The sequence below is a fragment of the Carassius carassius genome, chromosome 21 (assembly GCF_963082965.1).
Source record: "Carassius carassius chromosome 21, fCarCar2.1, whole genome shotgun sequence".
NCBI lineage: Eukaryota > Metazoa > Chordata > Actinopteri > Cypriniformes > Cyprinidae > Carassius > Carassius carassius.
In genome coordinates, this window is record NC_081775.1 from 19146750 (window position 1) to 19172902 (window position 26153).

Consider the following 26153-nt stretch of genomic DNA (forward strand, 5'->3'; position numbering starts at 1 on the left):
GGGATTAAAGTCCAAAACCTGACTTGAATGAGCCGAGCTAAACATCCGCGCTTAAATTGGTTCCATAACAGTAAGTTGAGGATCATGTGATCTTACTAATTTGAGTCAGGTTTAAATAGTCTAGATAATTGCGCGTGCACGCCATTGTTTAAAAGTCCTGAAAAGTCGAGCATGGGTCAATCGATTTACTGTGGGCTACCATGGCAACAAAAGGAAAAGATAGAGCAGCGATGTTCACGGCAACGGAACAGCGTTTGCTATTGGAAACATATGAAGAATTTAAAGATGTCATCACCAAAAAAGGCAATACAGCAGCAATAAATAAAGCAAGAGAGAAAGGTTGGCAGGAAATTGCTGATCGTCTCAATGCGTAAGTAGCGGTGTAAGCTATTTAAAATACTTTATCAACATTGAATGTGTGTCACAATACATTGCAAAGTTTGTGCGTGAATAACCGTAACGTTAATTGCTTTCACGCAGCAGCAACTTAAGTGAAGGAAAAAGAACCTGGCAGCAGGTGAAAATAAAATATAAAAATATAGTTCAGAATGGTAAGTAAATCCAATATATGTAATGTATATATGTAATCAATGCCAGCTTGAAGTTACAACTATTCAGGTTTTTTTTATGTATTTTTTTTAATTGCAGCGACCAAAAAGAAGGGAGGGCCACCACCAGCCAGCTTCACTCCTGCAGAGGAGCTGGCTTTGGAAATTAATAAAGGGAGGCCCGTCCTTGAGGGTATAGAGGGGGGGGGACATCATCTAAAATGATATCACGTAGTATAAGGAGTGAGTATATAAAAGGTGTGTGTGTGTGTTTTATTATCATTATTCCTTCCTGACTAACTGATTTCCTCCCTCCTTAGGCATTGTAAGCCTAAGTACACCATAGCAGTAATGTCATGTAGAGGTACTTGTGCTACTGTAGTGGTGCATTTTGGTAAAAAAAATTTCTATCAAGATTCTGTATGCTTTATGGATCCACCAGACATCATGTTGCCTGTGAGTATGAGACCTTTTAAATCAGTCATGTAAGCTAATGAGTTTAACTGAGTTTAATCAGTGGTCACCAGGAGAAGGCCCATCAGTTGAGGAGGATGAGGAGACTGTGTCTGTATGTTCAAGGAGGCCTGAGGTAGTCACAGGTTCCATGTGATACTGTATTGAATATTAAAAAGTGTACTTGTGTGATAAAATGATCATAATGTGTTTTCAGGATGCTGACACTGTTCTAGAGCCCTCTCAGTCTGGGACCACATGTGACAAAGTGAGTATTAAGAAATGCAAACAATGTGACAAGAGTATTCAATGAAATAACTTGAATCTATGTTGCTACAGAACCCAGAAAACATAAAAGGAGTGTATAAACGCCACCTCCTTAAACAAATGGAAGCGATTTATATCGACATCCAGTATAAAAAACTGAAGATGAGGAAGTTAGAGCTGGAAATTCAACAGCTACAGAAAAATGCAAGTAGAACTACCATTTTTAAAAAAGGAAAAAAAAACGTTACCTTTTTGATCACTTTCCACAAAATGTATTTGTGTTTTCACCCCTAACAGGCAGATTCACTCTGAATAAAGACAAATCACATTAAATACTTTGACTTCTGTGTGTTTGTTCAACTAAGGAGAAAGTTGAGGGGCCAGTGGAAAATTTTAAAAGCTACACATGGTTTAGACCATATTAAGCAAAATAATTATTTGCATATGTGTCTCGTATAAGTCTGCCTGTTCTGTTTCGTTTTCTTCCAATACTGCTTCATTGCCCCAGTCTTCCTCTTCAACAATCCTTGGTTGCCTCTCTCTCCTCAGACAAGCAATGTTATGGAGGACTACACAAGCAACTACAATGTCACATGCCCTAGGTGGAGTCACTCTGAGGTGCTTCAGACACTGAAACCTTGACTTTATCAGCCCAAATGCCTTCTCTATACGACCTCTTGTGCGTGCATGGGCAATGTTGTAGCGGTGCTGTGCCTCTGTCCTGGGCTCCTGATAGGGAGTCAAGAGGTAAGGCAGGCATGGGTATCCCTTGTCTCCCAGCAAAACTCCTGAGAATTATCCTGCATAGAATGAATATATATAATGTAGTTTTTTTTTTTTTTTTTTTTTTTTTAAGACTTTTTGCGATTTAAGTGATTACTAGCATACCTCTTGCTAGTTGCTGGTAGAGAGATGAGGCTCTAAAGATTCTGGAGTCATGCACAGAGCCTGGCCATTTGGCCTCTACATTTGTGATGATGCAATCTGCATCACTAATCATCTAAAATAAATTAAACCTGTAGGTCACTACATTTTAATTGCAATGAACTAAACACTGGTGCCCAGCTTAGTACAGAACACTTAGTGCTAGAGCATAGCCTTCAATATCATCTCAGTGGGACCGTACCTGTACATTGATGCTGTGTACTGATTTCCTATTCACAAAGTCCGTTTCATGTGGACCAGACGGACACTTAATACGCACATGGGTGCAGTCCAATGCACCGATAACATTTGGGAAACCTAGGAAAATTATGTTTGTTTTAAATATGTCCCATGTAAAATCAACAGTCAAGAAATATTTCAATGTTTTTTAGTTATTTGAACAAGCTATTCCATAAAAGGCATGTTTAATGGTACAAATAGCTTTGTGGCCAGGGAATGTGATGAACACATTGAGTAGTCTTTTTAAAGAAAGGTACACCGTTCGTACAGAGCGCCAAACTGATGCTTTGCTGATATTCTCTGCATCTCCAACTGTGTACAAAAATGTTCCACTGGCAAAAAAGCGAAGTGCAATGCACACCGTCTGTGGGACTGTGAGCGCTCTGTTGCGGCGTGTATTATTTTCAATGTATGGGTTTAGTAATCTACAAATATATGCAATCCCATCTCTTGAGAACCCATATCGCTCATACAGGTAGCTGTCATTAAAAGCCAATGGGTCTGACCTGTCTCTGAAAGTTCTCTCTCTTTGAAATGCCCTCCGCAAGACTATAGCTCCCTCATCCACCACCTCATCTATGAAAGGACACGCCATGGTTAAGTTTGGAAACGATTTCAGCTCCCTATTTATATACTTTTAATTAATTACCAAACTCACCAATTAAACACACAAGTTTTGAACATTTCTTAGTGTATTTATACCTTATAATTTCTTACATTTATTAGTAAAGTACATTTGCTTATTTATTTTAAAACATTTTTTTATTAATAGTGGTTAAGTAAAATAAAATGACATCGAAACACCAGAAGGTGAGTATAAATGGTATGCTCGTTAAGCCTGAACTCAGACTTAGCCTGACAGTTAGCCTGCCCCGGACCAGGTTAATTTGCCAGCATAAGTTGCCGGGGTAACTGAGTTTGAACTTTTGTAAGTTTGATTTATGAAACCGAATCTACCAAAAATAAGCCTGACTAACCGAAATAAGCCTGGCTTATACTCTAATCTTGGTTTATGGAACAGCCCCCAGGTTTGAGTTGGTCTATGGCGCAGTCTATTTTCAGCTCCTTAAAATAGAATTGCGCCAGCAATGCGCCTGAACACACCTCTTTTTTAGACCAGCACACCCATGGGCGCAAAAATGAGCGCAAATGCATTTGCTAATTAAACGACGTGGAGCTGGACGGGAAAATGCGAACGGCGCCGGACTAGAAACTAGCAAATCGAAACTAGCAAACACACTTGCGCTGCGCCTTGCATCGCATTGTGTCGGGTGTATTATAGGGTCCTAGATGTTATAAAGTCTAATGGTCAATACTTATTATATTGGAGCGAACATAATCTATTGTTATTTTCTGGTAACTTACCTAAGACATGTCAAACTCTGAGAAAAACAGTTGAACAATATCAGTGATCCAACTCGAGAAAAACTCTGTGATATCTCACAAGAACAGACTGTTCAAGAATTGCCTCTGTCAACATTGACTGAAATGGTAAAACCGGTCACAAAGTACCATTACGTACTGTTGACGTTAAACACCTTTATGCCAAAGTGAAACTGAAATCCTACAGGTCTGACGCATTTTAAACCAGTAAAGTGGCTTTTGAAGCTCTGAATGTATGTGGAAAACAAAACAGTTGCAAAGAAATGTAATGAATCATATTTAATCTTATTCCATCACTTCAACCACTATTCACTATTCACCCCACATCCTGTCCAAACCTCAAGTGAATCCAGTGAAGTTGAAATTTGTGTGTGAGAATTGGCATATAAGTGCCACTGTAAACAAGGGATATTCAAATTTAAGTCTGTTTTAGAATCTAGATATATATGCATGGATTGTCTGTACAACAGCAGCCATTACAATTGATCTGCTTCTGTCATGAATTATTGCTGCTTTCGGCTATATAGATGCTATATGGCACATGGTCTTTCTACTTCCTTCTCATGAAAGGTGATAACAATTCATGAAGAAACAAATTAATTCTTAACTAGTGACTATATTATCTCATTTTGATCTTATGTGGGTGGGGTTATGTGTGTGTCTCGTTTGCACTGATTGTTTCATGTGGGCATGACCACCAATTGTTCCATCAGCGGCAGCTGCTACTCATTTCCTGCTCCCTATTTATTGCCCTGTCTTGCATCTTGTGTTTGTCAGGTCGTTGTTTGAAGCCTCCTGTGTTTGTGCCTGGTCTTTTCATCCTTGTTAGTTTCCTGTGTCTGTCAAGATTGATCTACTCCCTCCCATGCTCACCATTGGTTCTTCACTCGTCAGGATCACCCGTCTCAATCTCTGCATCACGCTCTCCTGCTGTCTGGTTCTGGACCTGATCCCTGGCAGGGAGAGATCTGCCCTATATTCATCATGTGGCTTTCAGTTTATTCTCTGACGTTCTGTGTGAACTTGGTTCATTATTGCACTTGCATTTGCTTCCGCCTCCTATTTTGTAATTACATCTATATAAAGAAATCATTGGACAACTGTCCACTATGTTGTTTATGCTGACATAGTGTTGAGGGAATAACTGAGAGATAATTTTCTTACCTTTTAATACTTTAATTACAGTTTTTCCTCAATTACAGTTAACACAGCAAACTGAACACACTCTTATGCTGGCGAAACTGTTAAGTATTCACTGCACAATGAATCACAGCATTTTATTCTAGTAATGCATTTATTCAAATTCAATATTAACATCAAAACTAAAAGTGTGTTCTCTGTTGATTTTATAACAAATTTAGCTAAAGATACACGAAGAAATAAATGAAAATACTTGTTTTTCATTAAGTTCTTTAATGAGGAGTTCAGGTGTATAACAATAAGTTGTCACCCCACACACACAAAAATATATATATATAATCCAAATAAGTACATAGGTAAATAAAAAAATAAAGTGATAAATGTACTGCATTCATTGAATCAATTATTTTATTGATCATGCCTCTCAATTACATCTGACCAGAGAATTTCATCAACATCACAGAAAATATTTTCATGAGTCATGCTTGTGCCCCAATATCTCCACAGGCCTCTTCCATTGCTTGAAGAAGACTTACTTGGTTGTAAGGGTTGCGATCATGTACTTTCCATCTCCAAGAGGAGAAGAATTCCTCAATTGGATTCAGGAAAGGAGAATATGGTGGAAGAAACACCATCCTGAATTGTGGGTGATTCTCAAACCACTCTCGCACTAGTGCTGAATGGTGGAATAGTATGGAGTAATTTTAACGCAGTATATATACGCAAAAAAATTACGTTTTGCAATAGAAAATAAAGTTTTGCAAATGAAAATAAAGTTTTGCAAACGAAAATTTAAGTATTAAGGAAAATAAATTTTCTTTTTGCAAACAAACATTTTTAATTGCAAAACATAAATGAAACAGCGCGAAAGCAATGATTTTGCAATACATATTTTCCATGGTCATATCTATTCATTTATTTGCAACGCTGTTTTAATTTGCGTGTAAGTCTAGTTTGAGCTTGCGATACCATTTTCCCTTTGCGCTTCACTTTTCTGCACGTCTCTCTGTGGCACTGTTTTGACGTGGGTTGGAGTCAAGGGACGGGGGTGTGTACAACATGCCTCCTTGGAAGTGACGTCATGGGCCCGAGACGCAGCTTATTGATCCAGGTCCTGTCATGATGAGCAGAGACTTTCGAGTGGATAATTTCATTTTATTCAATAGCATAAAACTGTACAAATTTTCAATGTAGGGAACAAAAAAATCTTCCAGGGTATATTAAAAAGAGAAAAATTATGGTTTGATACTCCTAGATGGTTCTTGAGTATGGCATCTAATACAGACAGATGTATTGAAAAGGAGAGAGGGAGCTATGGAAAACAGAAACATGGTAAACATTTAAGTTTTAAGCCACACCTTCAATTCTGAAAAAAAAAGAGTGGGACTTCCAGTTTGTCTTGCCCGCCTTCTCAAGTCAGTTGTTCTGAATCTCATTTCACTTTCTTTCTCTTTGTGTGTACATACCTAGGAAGACAAAACCTCATTATGAAGGAATCTTATTCTTGATTGGGAGAAAAAAATGGACCATGTTCTGTTTAATTAAGGGCATCATCCAGGAATGTGAACTTTTTTTCTAAATGTTTATTGTGAGCATTCTACTCACATTATTTGAAGTATTGAATAGTGCATACATATGTGAATTGGGATACACCTCTTCTGTTGCATTTTTAATGCTTTTGGCTTTGTAAGGCAGAACAATAAAGGAATGTGATGCTACTGGACAGGATTTTCAATGAAGCTCATTTATTTGATATTTAACAGACAAACAGTAGGCTTGTAGAAGAGACAGTCTCTCAAGGGCACAGTGCTAAAAAAGGCTCTCTGTAACTTTCCAGTCATCACCTCTCAAGGCGTCTAGTCAGAAACCCCAAAAGCACCGCTTCATCTGTTTACCTATTTGTATTTAATTATTTTTCAGCTATTATGCCTTATAAACTCAAAGTTCTTCATGCAGAGAAAGGTGATATTTTAATTCTCCCATGCAGCATTATGTAGGCTGTCATCTAACATGGACGGATAAAAAAATCTGTGGTGTATGGTAACTGATCCAGGTTCTCCCTTGAAACCGATTTAAAACCAAGAAGTTTCAAATCCTCATTATTTAAGGATCATCTTCATTTGCACAACTTTCTTAATATGTTACAATTGTTAAAAGCAGTATTCTCTCATCAACATAATAAGAAGCATGCATCTAATATTTAATTGTAAATGTTTTTTGTCATACTGGTACACTTTTACAAAAGCTGTCACTGGGGTGGTAGCTACCCTATTAAAATGTACTAACATTTGGGTACCGATATGTACATATTTAGGGACTGATATGTATCCTTTAGGTATTAATATTTACCTTCAGAGTACTAATATTGTACTCTTTAAATGTATCTTTTGATAGGGTACCACCCAAGTCTTTGTACCTAATTCTTTCTGAGAGTGTAAAGTTCTGCAGCTGTACCTCACCTGTCCGGGTGTGAATAGTCATGACGATCTGGTCACCCAGCACCACTAGTCAATAGCATGTTATGGTTTGGAGGCTGATCTAGTGTCCAGACTTCTTTGAACAATAGCGCCCTCGGATGGGGATGTGTTAAATTGAACAGCTGTTACAGTTGTTACCACAGCAGTGGTTTCGATTCTTTTCAATCCTTCAGTCCTTCATACAAACCCTACTAAAACTAAAATAACTAAACTAAAATTCCAATATTACCATATTTTGTAAAAAAAAAAAAAAATACGTATCTATTGGAAAAATAAGTGACCTTGGTAAAACTATATGGTGAAATGACAAAGAGTCAGGTCGTTGTAAGTAGTTACGTGTTTTATTATGTTATACATTTATACATTTCTATTATTTATAATGATTTATTAATTTAATTTAGCTAAAAAAAAGCCTATTGTTTTTTTCCTTTATATTGTTTTGTCAAGAACTTATCTTAATACATTTTACAAAGAAATATTTAGTCTGATAGCTAGACATTAAGTCCCTTCTGAAAATCATTAATTTTTCTTCGATTTTATTCTTTGACCAAATAAACAGCACTTTCTCCTGTTGTTGCTGCTGTTGTTTTAGTCACAAAATGGGTATTTGTTTTACATTTCAATAAAACATAAGCATCTATATACATATATCAGTGTGCAGGCATAAAAGAAAAAATTTATATATAAAATGTATGGATGAAATGAAGAATAATTGTTTTCAGTAGGTCAGTTAATCAAGGAAAGGCTGATAAAAAAGTATCTAATTTTAATAATTAGATTTTAGAAGACATAAAGGGGACTTTTGTTTTGTTCTCTTTTCCACTCAAGCACAAACCCGGAAGACGGAAATAATGTCCGTCGTCGTCCACTAGAGCAAGTCAGTTTGAGGTTGAGTGGAAGGTAAGTAAACAAGGATTATTTCAAACAAACACGTTGTTTACAAGAAGGTAATAGTTTGTTTTCGGTAGTTGTTTATACTTTGCCAAAGTCGTTTGAGCTCTTATTAGAAATTAAGCTGGATCTCAGCCGTTTCACACTTTGCTTTGAGAGCAGACGAGTCTGAACAGAGAGTTAACGTTAGCGGCTGCTGCTAGCACACTGACAGTCTTACTAAGTGAGAATAGTTCTTGTGTTTTTACTTTCCATAGTTTCTCTTTAGTTCTGTAATTATTAGAATTATAAGAATTCATTAGCCTTGCTTTTGCTTTTTAAAACTGCATAAATGTTATATAAACAAACCCACTAAAAGCGTGGCTTTGCATGGACTGACAAACTTTAGTATGCGTGTTTACGGTGTTTGTTTGGTTCGTTTTTCTGTCTGTTGTGTTTTTCCATGAATGACTTTATTAGTATTAAGTGTTTTTCATCCGATGGTATGTTTATGTCATTATGATTTTCGTTGTCAACTTGGTTTCATTTCATTTTATTAGTCAGACGATTTATTCAGAGTAAAATTCCCCTTGCTGTCTGCAAACGCCTCTTTCCCAGACCTCAGTCTCAGTGACATCACCTGTGGAAGTTGAGTCAGATGACAAATATAGCGTTTGTTTGAATTTCCAAGCAGACTTACACAAATGTACGTCTTTAGCCGGTATTTAATGATTGTTTTGGCCACTGCGCAACAAAGGTCCAGTCAGACCTTACAGGCGTGGAGCTTCTGAGAAGTGGAAGATTGAGTGTTAAAAGACTGTGGCTTGCTGTGTAAATGTTGTTAAATGCTGCCTTTCACTTTCGAGAAGCCACTTGGAAGCTGGTAATGGAAAGCATGGTGGTATTTGGGGGTCCATGGCATCTGAAAAACCCCTCATAGATTAAAGACTGGGAGGCATTGTATCTAACCATATCAGATTCAGAGCTCTGATTTCTGAAGTGTTAAAACGACCTGGGCTATTTTGTATCCTTTTTGTAGTTAAACATGTCTAATTTTGTCCATTCTGATGCAACATGGTTTTCCTGTCCAGTTTACCATGGCGATGACAAGTCAGACGTCCTGCTCCTCAATGAGCAACCACACTAAGGAAAGGGTCACCATGGCCAAAGTGACTCTGGAGAATTTTTATAGCAACCTGATATCACAGCATGAGGAAAGGGAAATGAGGTGAGACCCAAAAAGGCAAAAGGCTTTTCATTTGTTTTCATGTTATTTTTAGATATAGACTTTTCCATTTTTCGATTGAACATTTGTTGTAGCCCATGTGCTAGTTAAAATAAGTGAGACATATGTAGTTTTGAAACAAACTTTCGCTAGTGAACAGGTTTGGCAGGTCTAAATGAATCCGTAAGCATTTGGACACATGCATGTAATTCTTCACATACTGTAGGTTTGAGTCAATATGGTGTGACGACTATCTGTCATTATCACACATTGTTTCTTTAAGAACCTCCCAGATTCCAGGGGCCCTTTTAGACGGTGTTCCGTCTCTATTGAAATGATGTCAGACTAGAAGACCACACCTTTCAGTGGTGCGGTGAAGCAATCTGCCTCTTGGTGCTAGTGTTTCATCAAATGTCTAAAGTTATCCTTTATCTCTTACAGGCAGCAGAAATTGGAGAAGGTCATGGATCAAGAGGGACTAGGTGATGAAGAGGTGAGCATTTCTGAAATGCTGGCCTTTTTTTCTGAAACCATTTCCTCGCTTACATTAACAAACATCTTGGTCTAGATCCTGGTGGTTTTGTTAAATATTAAAGGTGGGGTAAGTGATTTCTGGTAGCCCAATCTTGATATTTCAAATCACAGAAGAAAAATTGTTTTTGTTTTTATCCGCCATCTCTATCTTTCTGTTGTCGCTCGTCCAATGTCTGTCCTGTGCACTCATGAGTAGACACGCCCCTTACTGCTGATTGGCTACCAGTTTGTTTTGGTATTTGGCCCAACTCCGTTTTCTAAAGCGTTTTTGAAAAAATACACCCCATCGGTTAAAACAGTTCAGAATGCAATTTCATGTGATCGGTCGATTTAATATTTGCCTTTTCTGGTCCTGCAGAAGCGTCTCCGGCGGTCTGAGCATGCTAGGAAAGAAACAGAGTTCCTTCGTCTCAAACGAACACGGCTTGGATTAGAGGACTTTGAGTCACTCAAAGTGATTGGCCGAGGAGCTTTTGGAGAGGTATAAGTTTCTTTCTGTTAAAGACCTCATAAATTAATTTTTTTTGTCGTTTTTAGCATATATGTTAGCTGTGAGACAGTTTGTGTATTGTGTATACTCTACCATTGTATTATCATTTTTCAATATTAAAATAGAAAAATTGTAACAATATATTACTGTTTTTACTGAATATAATTGCAGCCTTGGTGACCATGAAAGACTTTTTCATAAAAAACAAAACAGAACTGTAGTGTATTTTGTGATTTTAGTACATTCAAAATCCTCTTTATTTCTCTAGGTGCGGTTAGTTCAGAAGAAGGACACAGGACACGTTTATGCCATGAAAATCTTGCGTAAGGCTGATATGCTTGAGAAAGAACAGGTGAGATCACTGATGGAGTCACTTATGTCCACACATGTCATTTAAAATGTCCCCCAGTTTCAGCACTGGTCTTTCAACAGTGAAGCCTGCTCTGGTCCGGATGTGAACTATTATTATCCACACAGTGACTGTTGTTAAACTCATTACAGCGTTCAACGCAGAAACCACTCATGCACGCGCCACATGTTGTTACATATTAAATATTGTTACGGTTATCTTTACAGAGATGAACTGGAAGCTCGTTCATCAGGTTCGAATTCTATTCTGCAAGATAACCTCATGCATAATACAGCACAGTGATTGGATCAACATGGGGAAAAACTTGGGAAACTGTTGACGTAGACACACTCTTCAGCCACTCTGAATTAAAGCATATACATCACTTTTCGTGATATAGATTCAACTTTTCTTTTTGAACCGGAAGAACGAAATTGGTCCAAAAAATAACCACTTTTCCCTTAATAGACATAATGAGTGCTATTGTTGATTTCACTGATGTGCAACCTGTTCATATATGTTCACATCTCAAAAAATTTGTTTTAGGGTTTCATGACACTTTAAAGTTCTTTGACTTGTTAACAGGTCTCTGTTTTTTGTTCAAGGTTGGCCATATTCGAGCAGAAAGGGACATCCTTGTAGAGGCAGACAGTCTTTGGGTGGTGAAGATGTTCTACAGCTTTCAGGATAAGATGAACCTCTACCTCATCATGGAGTTTCTGCCTGGAGGTGAGTGCAGGATGTCAGATCCCTTTACAGTCAAAAAGATGGTAGGAAAGCCACTCCAAAAGATGACTGATATATGCATGTGTGTGTTTGCCCAGGTGATATGATGACTCTACTGATGAAGAAAGACACTTTAACAGAGGAGGCCACACAGTTTTATATTGCAGAGACTGTGCTGGCTATTGACTCCATTCACCAGATGGGCTTCATCCACAGAGACATCAAACCTGACAATCTCCTGCTGGACTCAAGGGTAAAAAAAAAATATATATATTAAACCGTACTTGAATAGAATCATCAAACTCAATTATCTTTAGCAAAATAAAGTATTTTTGAAGTAGGACATTATTCTGATCAATTTAGGCATTTGTTTAAAATTGTTAATACCAATAACTGTACCAGATACATTTCACTTTGTTCTACTGATACCGCATAAAGACTCATATCATTACATTATTATTTTTTTGTATATTGACAATATAGGTAAGATATGACAATGTGACATTATAGCTCAATCTAATAGCCTAGCAGGGTCACATAGCTTTGATCTAATGATTCTCATTCACAATGTCATTTTTGCTCTTTCAGGGCCACGTGAAGTTGTCTGATTTTGGCCTATGCACTGGTCTGAAGAAAGCTCACCGCACAGAGTTCTACAGAAACCTTAATCACAGCCTTCCCAGCGACTTCAGTAAGACTTATCACGGTCCATAACTCCTGTCACATTATCATTCAGAAATCATCCTAATGTCCTGATTTTCTGCTCAAGAAACTTTTCTGATTATCAATATTGAAAATTGTGGTGCTGCTTAATTTTTATAACATTATAAATGTCTTTTCAGCAGTTTAAATGTAATGCATGCTTTTTTCAGCATTACAGAACATGAACTCAAAGAGGAAAGCAGAAACATGGAAACGAAACAGGAGACAGTTGGTAAGAGATTTCTCTCGACCCAGTACTGTTCTACACACAGTGGGTTGGTACAGATTGATCCAGTGTTTCAGGAAGTTATTGTGAAATGAACATGTTCTTAATATGGTAGAAGATGATTGTAGAAGTACCATAGAAGGGGTTACGATGTACTCTTGTGTAATCCAGTAGATCTCACAATGTTTCTTGTGTTGCATCAGAAGAAAAAGAGTAGACAAATTATTTGTGGTTTTTCAGGCTTTCTCCACTGTTGGAACCCCTGACTACATCGCTCCAGAAGTGTTTATGCAAAATGGGTACAACAAGCTTTGTGATTGGTGGAGTTTGGGCGTCATTATGTATGAAATGCTGATAGGTGAGTTGATTTTTGGTTCATAAATAAAATGAGTATTTTAGATACGGTATATGGCTAAAGTGTTTGTGTGGGTGTTTTTCAGGTTACCCTCCATTTTGCTCTGAGACGCCTCAGGAAACTTACAGGAAAGTGATGAACTGGCGGGAAACTTTGACATTTCCACCTGAGGTTCCCATTTCAGAAAAGGCCAAAGATCTTATCCTCAGGTTTAGCCTCATCACTGCCTATGATTCTCCCATTCTTCATGTTCATCTCTTTTTGCTGTGGTTATTTTGTACTCTATCTTAGCTGTAGCACTTCTCTCAACCCAGTGGATTTTGCTTTCAATAACCATGTTGTGAAACTACACAAGACAAGGTTTATATTTAGCAGGCTTTTTTTCTTCATGTTTTGTTGTCTTCCACCAGGTTCTGCTGTGAGAGTGAACACAGGATTGGAGCCACTGGAGTGGAGGAGATCAAAACGAACCCTTTCTTTGAGGGAGTGGACTATGACCATATCAGGTAAACTGTCATCACACACAGATTAAACTGGAATCAACTTACTATTCATGCATAATGTCTTTTGCATTATAATTATAAATATTTTAAACCGTTAATATGCTACATTGTCAAATGATCCCTCTTAATTTGTCACATGACCTTGACACATTGCATGTTTAATTCAGCACGTAGTATCCAGTATCCAGTTATTCAAGAAATGGTTTTTAGTTATTTTTTTTATTTTTTTTATTCCAGTTTTGTTCTAAAATTATTTTGTTCTAATAATCAGACATGAAGAAAACAGTAATTTTAGGGCTTGTATTACTGCTGGTTCATTCATGCTACAAATAGAAGCTCAGGTAGAGCACATTGCACTGTGGGATACATTGTTCCATGCAGTGTGCTCTTTAAATGTGGATACTGCTTATTTTGGTGAATCTAGGTTATATGGCTACTCTATGTCTGACATTTGCAAAGCAAACATTTTTCAATTATTCAAAAGTTTGGGGTCCGTTAAGAATTTTTTTTTTTCAGCAAGACTACATAGTCTTCAGTGTCACATGATCTTTCAGAAATCATTCCGGTAGGCTTATTTGCTGCTCAATTTTCCCCCCTAGGGAGAGACCAGCGGCTATTCCAATTGAGATCAAAAGCATTGATGACACCTCCAACTTTGACGAGTTTCCTGATTCAGACATCCTCCAGCCTTCAGGTTTGTTTTTAGTGCTTTCTAAAATACATAACATTTCTTTGGGGCTGTTATGTATTTCAAAACATCTTATTCTTACTCTCTCCCTCTTTCTCTAAAGTCGCTCCTGTGTCCAACCACACTGAGGCGGATCTGAAGAGTAAAGACTGGGTGTTCATCAACTACACATACAAGCGCTTTGAGGGGCTGACAGCACGAGGAGGCATCCCATCGTACATGAAAACTGGGAAGAGATAGGCTTCGATAGCACTTGAGAACTTGCTGCACTCTTTCAGTGGTTGTTTTCCCAAAAGGAGACGTTCTCCATTGCTCCTCCTCGCATCTCTAGGATCCTACATCATCTGTTTCCTGTTTTGACTCGCCCATTTATGGATGTGGACTTCGCCCACACTCAATCCATAGAAAGACAAAAGTTTTATCTAAGGGCTTCTTTTCCTTTAACACCCTGAATGTGCTCATTTAATCCCTGAGGTTTTGGTTTTATACTTCTTAAGGATCTAACATTTAAGGCAATCATATTTTAGGTTGCCAGATTTTATACATTTTGGAATGGAGATATTTTAGTACTCTGACACTGGTAAAAATAAAAAAAGGGCTTGAACGGAAGCTAGTTAAACCTCCTGCATTCATAATTGGTTTTAATTGCATTAGCAGAGGTGGATCATCAGTTGTTTACTTCCATAAACTAGTATTTGTGGTAGAAGCCCCGTCTCAGCATTTTTCAAGTCCACGTCTGCTGTACACATTTTAAAGACTGAAAACTTCCATTGTGTCCAATAAGATGGATGTTTTGAAAATCCATACTTACTTTTTTTCTCGTGGTCACCATCCAAGACAGTGGAAAACATGGTCTTTTCAGAATGTGATTCACACAAACCCCCAGAGCTGCAGATGATGCCTTACATACGGATCCTTCCTATACACCAGCAGAAACATCATGAATGCATTTGCCAATCAAACCAAATTGTTCATCAGCTTGCTAGGAAACTTTACCAGCTGATGTCAAAGACCAAGCAAACTCTAGCAAACGGACAAGCGTTTGTTTTTTATTTAATGGGTCATTTTAGCCACTGACTGATTCAGAAGTTGCTTGGTGCTAATGCTGTCGTTTTTCTTGAAAAGGGGGCTCATTGCTGATGTTTGGGGAACAAAGCCTCATTTTTTTGCATCTTGAGGAGAATAACAACACTATTCAGGGATTTGAATTTGATCGAGTCTTCCATTTTAATATGGGGATGATATTACCAAAGAGGCGCCACTTTTGATCGGCTTTATGGGCTTGACTCTCGATGTTTGGTCGTGGATGCTTAAGCTTTCATACAGCATTAATTATACGTTCTTAAGCTGTTAACGTATGAACTTGTAGCAAAAGATTCATTCCATAATGGTTCCAGTCAGTCTGCGTTATTGGATGCTGCTTGTATCAGCATGTTGCTTGTGATGGCTGACTTTGTATAAATCAAACAAAGGTGTCAAGTACAATTTTCTGAAGTGTGTGAGATTCCAGACAGAGAATGACTGAGTCATATTTCAACAATCAGGACCCATATGTCTTCTTTCTGTGACCAAATTGAATGTATCTTGAAGATTAAGAGGCTTCTAGAAGTTGCATTTGTTTATGATTGGCTGCCCTGGAATGATCGGAGAATGATTTGGCGACTAAACAGCATGACAAAGGTTTTGTATGTGGAATTGCTTGTTAGATCTCGAGCTGAGCAGCTGTTGAACACAATATACTGCAAGAGAAATATTATCACAAGTAACAGATTACTGTATCGCAGAATGCTACAAATATAAGTAGCATGAAATTGTGATTGAATAGTGTTTTTTATCCTTTGGATGTGTATTATTATTATTATTATTATTATTATTCTTTTAATATATAAGAGTGGCTGGAGATTTTCATGCTGTCTGAGAGTCGGCCTGTTGCATGTTTTTGTGTGCTGGACAAGTCAAAAGAGCTATGAATGAGTTTGAGAATTTGTATTTTGATTTTCTTTTTGCTGCTTTGTTTATTTGTTTCACTTGTTCTACTATTTTTGAATGGGAATATGTGAGGGTGATTTCATGGTTATCGCTTATGAAAGATGGCTTGATGAAATGATACACTGTCTACAAGAAGCAGATCACAGGCTGGGCTGCTTTGTATCTCTTGTTGCTGTATCTCGCATGCTGAAAATGATCATGAAACCAGTGTCATAATGATAACCAGATGTAGACTAGTCTTAAGATTTCTGGGGTCTACATTTACTTGCTTAGAGCTAAAGAAATAACTACACCAATGTGTATAAAGGAGTTTATTCACACTGGCACTAGTCCTTACAAACTATCCAATGTTTTGCTGTTAATCCAGTGCTGATGGAGAAACAGCACTCCTGCTTCTGGATGGTTTGAACACCGTTCCAGTTTTCACTGATGTCATATTCTGCTGTGGGAGGTGGACGTTATTCCTCTCTCTGCCTTAAGTTTGAGTTGTAGAGTGTTTGTGGATTTTTCCTGCGCTCACCGAGCACCTTTCACTGGTTTATTTGTTTGATAGAGAGTTTGTTTTTGAGGTGTGGGCACACTTTGACCTGTTAAACGTCCTGAATAAAATTCCAGTTCATTTAAATGAGTGTGAGGCTCTTCTGTTCCTCTTACATAGGAACATTTTGTTCCTTAAAACATATATTATAATTTTTTTTATTAATGTAAAAAAATCCCCTCAACTATTCTAACAAAGTGAATAAATCTTATTTAGACCTTTTTTTTTGTTGTTGGTTTTTTTGAAGAACATACTGTGCTAGAAATGTATTTTAATCTGAAAATTGTTATGGTTAATTATCTTTTGTCAACTGAATTATCTACCGCTGTTATAATGTATGTGATTGTTTTAAAGTAAGGCTGCTTTAAGTACAAGTTAAAGGGGTAGTTTACCCAAAAAAGTTATTTGGTCATCATTTACTCAGCCTCAAGTTGTTCCAAACCTGTAGGAGTTTCTTCTGCTAAACACAAAAGAAGATATTTTGAATACTGTTGATAATCAAATTAATGGCTACTGTCAACTGTTTGGTTACCAACATTCTTCAAAATATCTTCTTTTGTGCTAAATGGAAAAAAAGTAACTTGTGTACGTTTGGAACAACTTTTGAGGGTGAGCAAGTGAATATTTTAAGCATTGTTTCCTGGCATCCAAATTAGGAGCCTGTGACTATACTCAACCCGTTGTTGATGAAGTGAACTCTTTGACCTTTTAACACAAATGTAATGTGAATCTTTTCAGTTCACAGTACATTAACAGCTCTGCTCTATAAATAGTACACAGATAGTCTGAACATGTTTTTCAATTGCATGCATTTATGACTTGGTCAAACTCATTCTTAACACTTTTCATCAGTGACTAAGGACTTTTTAATCTTTGAAACGTTTTCAAACATTGTTCTGGGAAAGTTGAGCTGTTCTTCTAAGTGTTATCCGGTAAAACCCCCACAAGAGCAGAAGGATGAGTGCCGCCATTGCAGCAGATACGGACACACTTATCAGTGCCATGTTTCGGACGATGCTGCTGGGATACGGGTTTCCTGTGGTCGTCGTGTTAGGAAACAGACTCTCAGGATTTTCCCAGTGAATCAGACCTTTAGCAAAGTCTAAACTCACTTCTTTAGGTGATAACACTTTCACCCCTTTATACATCCTCTTCACTCTTCGTTTGCCAGTGTCTAGTACGTCACAGCGGTATGTCCCAGAATCCTCTTCTCTAAGGGGGTCTAGCACCACCTTGTCCAGGCTCAGGGCTTCATAGCGGCTGAATAACGAGTCATCAGAAGTGATGATTCCACGGGCAAAGCGCCAAGACACCACAAATGCAAAGCGGCCCATGGCTTCCATCACTTCCTCTAAGCAGTCTAGCACCAGGCACTGACCAGCAGTTGTTGTTTGGGTCTTCAGTCCACACTGCCAGGTGTCTAGGCAGCGGATGGTCCTCATCTTGCAGGAAGTGCTGGAGATGTTTCGGTTTCCCCCAGTAGGGCAGAGCTCTTGAGTGCGGAGGCCAAGTCCGCAGGTGGCACTACAGGGAAAGCTGCGGGTGATGACCCAGGTGCTGATCATCTCCAGTTCTTGCAGTTCAGCTTGGGTTAAATTGTTACACTTGCTTCGTGAGTGCAGGAACATCCAGTGCAACAACACCAGCCAAAGTGCTGAATATGCCATTGTGACTTCTGACACTGCTGCCAGAAAATATCCAGAATGAGAATCTGTAAGCCCAAATATTAATATTAATTAATGAATTAATATATATATATATATATATATATAACCTGTTTTTTTTTTTTTTGCATATTTGTCACAGTTAAGATTCTGATCATCAAACAAGTTTTAATACAACACAAAGATAATGCAAGTAAGGGAAATAAGTTGTTTTAACATACCTGGCCTTATGTGAAAAAAATAATTGCCCCCTTCTTTTTAATCATGCAAGAACTGTAAGTAACCCCATTATTTTAGAAAGCCAAGTTAAATATCACTAGCCACACCCGGGCCTAATTACTGCCATACCTGCTGAATCAAGAAATCACTGAAATAGAACCTGTCTGACTAAGTGAAGAATGCTTGAAGAGCAACACATCATGCCACGATCTAAAGAAATTCAAGAAGAGGTGAGAAACAAAACAGTTTACATGTATCAGTCTGGAAAGGGTTATAAAGCAATTTCTAAGTTCAGAACCACGGTCAGAATCTTTATCCACAAATGGAGAAAACTTGGAACAGTGCTGAACCGTTCCAGGTGTGGCCGGCCTACCAAAATTACTCCAAGAGCGCAAAGACGAAGAACACAGAACAACATCTAAAGAACTGCAGGCCTCACTTGCCTCAATTAAAGCCAGTGTTCATGATTCAACAATAAGAAAGAGACTGAGCAAAAACGACATCCATGGGAGAGTTCCAAATGCAAAAGCCACTGCTGACCAAAAAAGAACACAAAGGCTTGTCTCATATTTTGCTAAAAATATATCTTGATTATCCCCAAGACTTTTAGGGAAATATTCTATGGACTGATGAGACAAGTGTTTTTTTGTTGTTGTTGTTGTTGTTGTTGTTGTTGTTGTTGTTGTATATTTTGGGAAGGTGTTTGTACCATTACATCTGGCGTAAACCAACACAGCATTTCATAAAAACAACATCATACCAACAGTCAAACGTGGTGGTAGTGTGATGGTATGGGGCTGCTTGGCAGCTTCAGGACCTGAACGACTTGCCATAATTGATGGAACCATTAAATCTGCAGTCTATCAGAAAATCCTGAAGGAAAATGTCCGGCCATCAGTTTGTGACCTCAACGATGTGAAACACTCATTGCCAGTTATCGTAAATGCTGCAGTTGTTACTGCAGAGGGTGGCACAACCAGTTATTATATTTAGTAAGCAATTACTTTTTAAAGCAGGGCCAGGGAGGTTTGGACAGCTTTTTTCCCTTAATAAATGAAGTAATTATTTCAAAACTGCATTTTCTATTTAAATGGGTTATATTTGTGTAATATTAAAATTAAATTTTTATACACATCCATAGCATACATGTATTAAATTAACATATTAACTAATGTAAACCTATCTATAGCACACCTGAATATTTACAGTTGTGGTCATAAGTTTACATTATCTGCATTCTGCATACTGTGTTGTTACCTGGATGATCTTTGGATCAAGAATCATGTATATGTAAACTTTTGAATGGGTTAATTTTTATGAATTAAATTATTATTTTCTGTTGTGGACTATATGTACATGTATTTTATGTGAAATATCTTATTCAGGTCAGTACTAAATAAAAAAAAACATTGCATTTTGTATGATCCCTCTTATTTTGGTAAAATAATTACAATTTTGCAGATACTGTGGAAAGAAAAAGATGTATTTGATATGTTCACTTATCATTCAAAAACAAGAATATATGGGTCTTACCTTAATTGCTGTGTTCAAAAGATATGAGAAGTTAAGATATAAAAAGATAAAAAGATAACCCTGAAACTTTTAAGATTCGATTCTGCATTCTCTTTATCGCGTCATATTGGACGTCTGTTGCGTCCATCACGTGCGCTTGAATTAAGTCGGGAAAGCACGTGCTTAAAAGAATATTTTGCTGTAACTGTCGGATAAAACATGTTTATTTGTTGTAAACAGTTAATATATTTTATTTGTTAAATATTGAATGGGGTTTTCTTTTTTTTTTTTTACATAGTTTGTGTTCGATCTTGCCACAAGATGGCGCTCAGTCTCACAGAACGAATGCAGTTTGGTTAAATGATTTGGATTACGGTTGTATTCGTGATAAAATAACTGTTGATGATATTATCTCTGTGTCACCTATGTTAGTTTAAGTTACTGGTAAATCACACATTTTTAAGTTATGTCAAAGCATGCAGTGGTAACTATAAGGCTACTCTACAGTTAGTGTAGGCAGCCCTTAAGCCAAGTAAAACAGAACCTGAGGTTAGTGACACCTCTCCTATGTCAGACAGCTATGATGCCTGGGGCTGAAATACTCCTCTGGGGTAATAGTGACTCAAACCAGGCCAACGAGTCATTCTTACCCTTTACGTTTTTGCCCATTCATCTGGTGGAGCCTGGTGGTTTGGTGGCCATATAAGTTGTGTGTTAGAGAGGGATAGATAACTTAGTCTTTTGTGATGGGGTAAACAGGATGTGGACAGGCTCTGATGGCTGTTTTTTATCATGCTGAAGAAGCATCACCTCAAGGGCACAGAAAGTACGAAGAAAGAAAGACAGACCAAACAAGCATTAAAGGAGTAGTTCAGCCCCGAAGAAAATTCTGTCATCATTTACTCACCCTCATGTTCTTCCAAACCTGTATGTTTTTCTATGTTCTGTGAATCACAAAATAACACACACACACACACACACACACACACATATATATATATATACATACATACATACATACCGTATACATGCAAACAATGCTAAATGTAATTTTTTTCACTTTTCTCATTAGAACTAGTAAAAAACTGGATTTTAAAAGCCTTGTTACTATGTTTAGCCCTGTTACCATTAAGGAAAATACATTCCTGATGGCTTTAATGATTAAATTAAACATATCTAAGTGTTCATGTTTACTGGAAACTTTTTTTCACTTGATTTTTGCTTACAGAAGTGTTTTGAGCTTTGTCCAAAATAAAAAGCACATTTTATATAGTATGATGAATGCATGTACTATGTAATACAGATGAAGGATACTATATTTGTCTTGTTGAAATTGTCATGTGGCCTGCAATTCCAGCATTGCTGCTCAGCATTTAAAACTTCTCTTCCATTGCCTCATGGGATAGTAAAGGATAAACTCTTAAGAATCTTGCCAGAAGTATTTCAGATACTTTGTCTACTTTTTTATGAATACTGTAAATTCAGACACACTGCCCCTTTTAAATACTCTTTTTCACCTTCTATATAGTATGAACGTGCATATTTGGAGGCAGCCTTTGTTCACATCACTGGTTCACATTTGTCTCAATAGTAGGCTACAAACAGATTTAGATTTAGACATACTGACACCTATTGGCCTACATGCATTCAAGTTTATGCACCACTAACTGCTGTGGTTTTACACCAAAACAGTTTGTTTCACCATTAAAAATTTCATTAAAATGTTGTATTCGTTATTGGTGTTTTGTGCTGGTACATGGTAGGTCGTTTGATATTAACATGGTGGCACCATGTTAAAACAATTATGTCTAGACTAGAGTCTTCATCTCATGCTAGTGAACATCATTTTAATGATAAATCCTAAGCATGCATTTTTATTGTATTATTTCTTAATATATTAAATAAATAAATAAATAAATAAAATACTGAATGCATCAGATGTGATGCCAGAGATGAAAAGAAACTATCTTCTCACAACACTTAAGCATCTAAAGATAACAAGGGATCAGTTCATCAATTTCAAGAAGACGTGATTTTTAAAGCGGTGCAACTTGCAGACGGTCCCTTTAGCGGCAGACTCGCTTCTCTCTCTACAGCTCCCACAGCCGTCTTGCTTTTCATGTAGTCCACACTGAGCTCTCGTGATCTCACTATTTCGGCTTTTACTTCACGGTTTTGCCAGTGATTTCATGGTTGCTGATCGTTTCACGTGCACTGCTTTTTTATTTTTACATCATTTCGCTGTGGCCACTTTCATCTTTTATGCTGCAGGCAGTCGGTGGGCTACTTCTCTAGTTGATCTTTTAATCGGAAAGTGTTTTAATGAGATGCAATTTGCTTTACGATTGAATTCGATGTTGCGCGTTGCTACTTTTACACAAGTTTCTTCAGTTTCAATATAACATTTTCCTCGTCGCATCCTGGTTGTTTGCAGCGCGCGACGGATCAAATGGATTAATAATCACATCTTCACATCAGTTTTCACACAACTGGCGTGTACTCTTGTTTGTTTGTAAGACTCTCTCTCTAAGGGTTTTTTAAAAATGAGCAAAATAAACACCGAGGAGGACAGTCAACAAGAAAACGGAGACCTCGGCAGCAAGGAGTCGGAGCGTCAGCTTCGCCTGAGACTGTGCGTTTTAAACGAGATATTGAACACTGAACGGGATTACGTGAGAAACTTGGCATTTCTGCAGTCGGTAAGTAGACTGGGTTCAATCTAAACTCTGTGAATGTTGCAGTTTGAGCACCCATGTGGCCGGTTACATGTTGCAGTCGTGCGGTTATTGTTACAGTCTCTTTACAGTCTCATAAACTGCAGATAAGGTGAAGCTGTCAAGCTGTGTTTTAGTCACTGTACTGGCGTCAAGAAAGAGGAAGAGGGAGAATATGTGAAACGGACAGCTTTTCTAAAACAAACCGTGTTGGCAAGGGTTTTTTTGTGTGACATTTTATAACAAAACAAAACACAAGGGACTGTTTTGTAGAGGGACTTCTTTGGGGGTTCATTAATGATGGTTTAAAATGACTCGAATGTTGTTTTTCCAAGTGGGTGTTTTAACTCAACCTTTTTTGCTTCATATACCCTAACCCTACAGCCCAAACAATAAGGCTCAAGTACCAATTCCATCATTTATTTTATTAAACACACACACAAATGATTCTGTGGGTAAAATGTTTGTCAAAAATTGAAATCAAAAGCCCCTTTAAACCATATTACACACACACATCTGATTAAGAAGAACTTTTTAACTGACTCATTCTTATTTGTTGTACTTTTCCGTTCTCCGTAGGTTGGAGATGACTGAAGTGTGAACACTTTCAAACCGAGAAACAAGAGTCTGTCACTTTTACTGCCTTTTTAGTCATTCAAACAAGCTCTAACTTACATTAGAGTATATTTCCTGGTCATGTGCCATTTCCTTTTATAAGCTCTGTCTCATAAAATCAGCAGCGACTCATGTAAGAGGTGGGATTTTCAGGGTCTAGTAAATCCCCTGTAACTTTCAGAACACTTGTTTTTTTTTTTTGTCTTTTGGTAAGACCGATTGTGCTCATCAGCATACAATCCTGCTCAGCCCAGAGCATGTGTCCTATAGTAACAACCCTCCTGGAGCATCACTGACCATTCATAGTATTTCAATGCCCTGATAACATATCTTAACAAGTAAAAAAATAAACACAGAAAATGTTTGAAGTCTCCAGATAGTAATTTGGCATACTTAGCATACTGGCATACTGATTAGCATCAGATCAAGACATAGCATGCCTGGATTTAAGAACAGACAATCATGAGCCCATTCATATTCCAACCTTACTACCAACCCAAACAACTTTTATTAGACCGAAAGGTTTCAGGACTGTGGCTTTGTTGCTCCCTGAATGGCTCTTCATGCATCTGTTTATCTGTACATTTTTTAGTGTTTTAGAACTTAAATAAACCCTGTTCTTCAGTTTTTTGTGCATTCCCAAATGCATTTCTCACATTCCACACCAGCACATTTTTCCCAGTCCAAAACCTCTTGATCCTGGGATATATTTAACAAGATCAAAGCAACTTGAGAGGTTTTACAAACACGCCAATGAAGGGTTAGCAGCCTTACAGTTATTAAACCAGTTTTATAACAATCCCTCATAATCATATTGGCCTGTCAAGCTTCTGGAGTACAGTGGCTTTGTGTGGAAGCTGCCAGTTGATGACGTCGAGACGACTGTGGCAGTTTAAGATTTAGGAAAGACACTGTTTCTGGTTTGCTGTGAGAGGATGGGTTCACTTGTCCTAGTTATTGTTCTTTCTCTGCATATGGGAAGAATCTTAGGTCCCTCTCATCTGCTGTGTCTCAGAGGGATTCATCTCCCAAGCGGTGCGTTTGATGTTATCTGATCTGGAAGCATTAAGTGAAGCGCGACCAATCAAATTAGTCCCTGCAGATGCACCTGACGGCCTCTCGTCAAGATGTGCTGACGCAGGTGAAGCGAAGCGGACGGGGGTGCATCAGGTGAAAGGGAGAGGAAGCTGCTTCGTCTTTCAGCATCTGTGTCTCTCCAAGGGCCTCAGTGTGAAAAACAAGGCCATGCTTGAGATCGATATCAGAGACGTCTGCCTTTCAACTCATGGATGGCACTCTTGGTGGTCTTAATGCTCCTTTGTCAGCACGCACAGTCATTCCAAACATCACTGGCTGCCACACTCTAGGGAGACTGATAATTGCTTCATGAATTTGTTTAGATATTTAAGTAAGATACCCAAACAACTTTTATTAGACCGAAAGGTTTCAGGGCTGTGGCTTTGTTGCTCCCTGAATGGCTCTTCATGCATCTGTTTATCTGTGGAATTCCACAAGGAATCTCAAAGATATCACAAAAGGATAATGTCATGGTTTCAAAGCAAGAAACCAGGCTGCGATGTGTAAACGGTTGGCAGAACTGTAGATTCCCTGATGAGTCTATTTTAGGCATCATGCCAAATAATGATTTTTTTTATTTTATATATATATATATATATATATATATATATATATATATATATATATATATATATATATATATATATAAAATCAATGGCATTTTTTTTTAAACTCCAATGACAAAAGCATTTGGCAAAATTATTAAGAAAAGCAGATGGCAAATGCTTTTTGCAATTAAAATATTATTAATAATGTATTATAATTCATTGCTTTAGTATTTTGAATAATTGATTAAATATTATAATGTTAAATTATTTATTTGAAAATGAATGATATTGTTTTATTTAAATAAGCTTTTTTAAGCATCTACAGCATTCACGTGGCCATGTAAAACTGTAGCATTTTTATTTTTATGTTTGAATTATTTAATTGATAAATCATTACTACATCTTATCCTTGAAAAAAAGTGCAGGAAATAGTTAATACATTATAATTCAAAACTTTGTTTTTTGAAAAGATCTCTTATATGCTCACCAAGGCTTCATGTATTTGATCAAAAATACTGTAAAAACTGTGATATTGTGAAATATTATTTTAATTTGAGAATTTATTTTAATATTTTGATGGTAAAGCTGAATATTCAGAGGTCATGCCTCCAGTCTTCAGTGTCACATAATCCTTCAAAAATCATTCTAATATGCTGCTTTGGTGCTCAAAAAATATTATTTGTATCATTATCAGTAATATTTACTTTCACTTTCATCAATTTAATGCATCCTTATGCATTAGCCCAATATTAAATCCTTTATTAGTAGGCTACGTCCCATTCAACAGACCTTTTAAACAATTAAGATAAGCTGATTTCAGGGAAAGTTTCCCTGGAGAAACCTGAGGGTTAAATGTCTTCTTCAGGGGTAAAAAAGTAGAAGATTGTGATTCAATTAACTTTTGAGTTCCTAAATGTAAGAGCTTCAGTGTTTGTATATGACCGGGATCCATTTCCTGTGTTGGGATCTGTGCCCCCTCTAATATCTTTGCTGCCTGTGCAGCTGCTGTTAGTTTGTGTGGCCCAGCTGGGCTCCTGTGGACAAGAGTCTGTTCACCCAAACAGAAAGACATGAATGTATAGAGGAGCAGGGGAGGAAGTCAACCTGGTGCTTCCCGCTTGCTGATGATGTCTCTGTCTGAGTCCTTGCAGGAGGGACGCACAAGTGTAGGCTTTCT

General features: G+C 37.5%; 3 protein-coding genes across 3 annotated transcripts in view; 2 read left to right on the forward strand and 1 right to left on the reverse strand.

Annotated features, from left to right (window-relative positions):
- Positions 1-8237: 8237 nt before the first annotated feature.
- LOC132097738 (serine/threonine-protein kinase 38) lies at positions 8238-14728 on the forward strand. The gene is made up of 14 exons (XM_059503634.1): positions 8238-8332; positions 9394-9530; positions 9969-10020; positions 10420-10542; positions 10820-10903; positions 11506-11629; positions 11725-11879; positions 12215-12317; positions 12499-12560; positions 12795-12912; positions 12995-13118; positions 13320-13415; positions 14012-14106; positions 14204-14728. Exons 2-14 carry the CDS (start codon positions 9400-9402, stop codon positions 14338-14340), a joined length of 1404 nt encoding a protein of 467 aa, XP_059359617.1. The 5' UTR covers positions 8238-8332; positions 9394-9399; the 3' UTR covers positions 14341-14728.
- Positions 14729-17419: 2691 nt separating this feature from the next.
- On the reverse strand, positions 17420-20155 carry tmem81 (transmembrane protein 81). Its single transcript, XM_059502794.1, has 2 exons — positions 20044-20155; positions 17420-18338 (listed from the first exon to the last, which is right to left on the reverse strand). The coding sequence occupies exon 2, from the start codon at positions 18292-18294 to the stop codon at positions 17512-17514; it is 783 nt and encodes a 260-aa protein (XP_059358777.1). The 5' UTR covers positions 18295-18338; positions 20044-20155; the 3' UTR covers positions 17420-17511.
- Positions 20156-22060: 1905 nt separating this feature from the next.
- Positions 22061-26153, forward strand: part of prex1 (phosphatidylinositol-3,4,5-trisphosphate-dependent Rac exchange factor 1) — a 71324-nt gene continuing 67231 nt past the window's right edge. Inside the window, exon 1 of the mRNA XM_059503635.1 lies at positions 22061-22721. Coding sequence (XP_059359618.1) covers positions 22566-22721 — 156 coding nt within the window. The 5' untranslated portion in view covers positions 22061-22565. The remainder of the gene's footprint in view (positions 22722-26153) is intronic.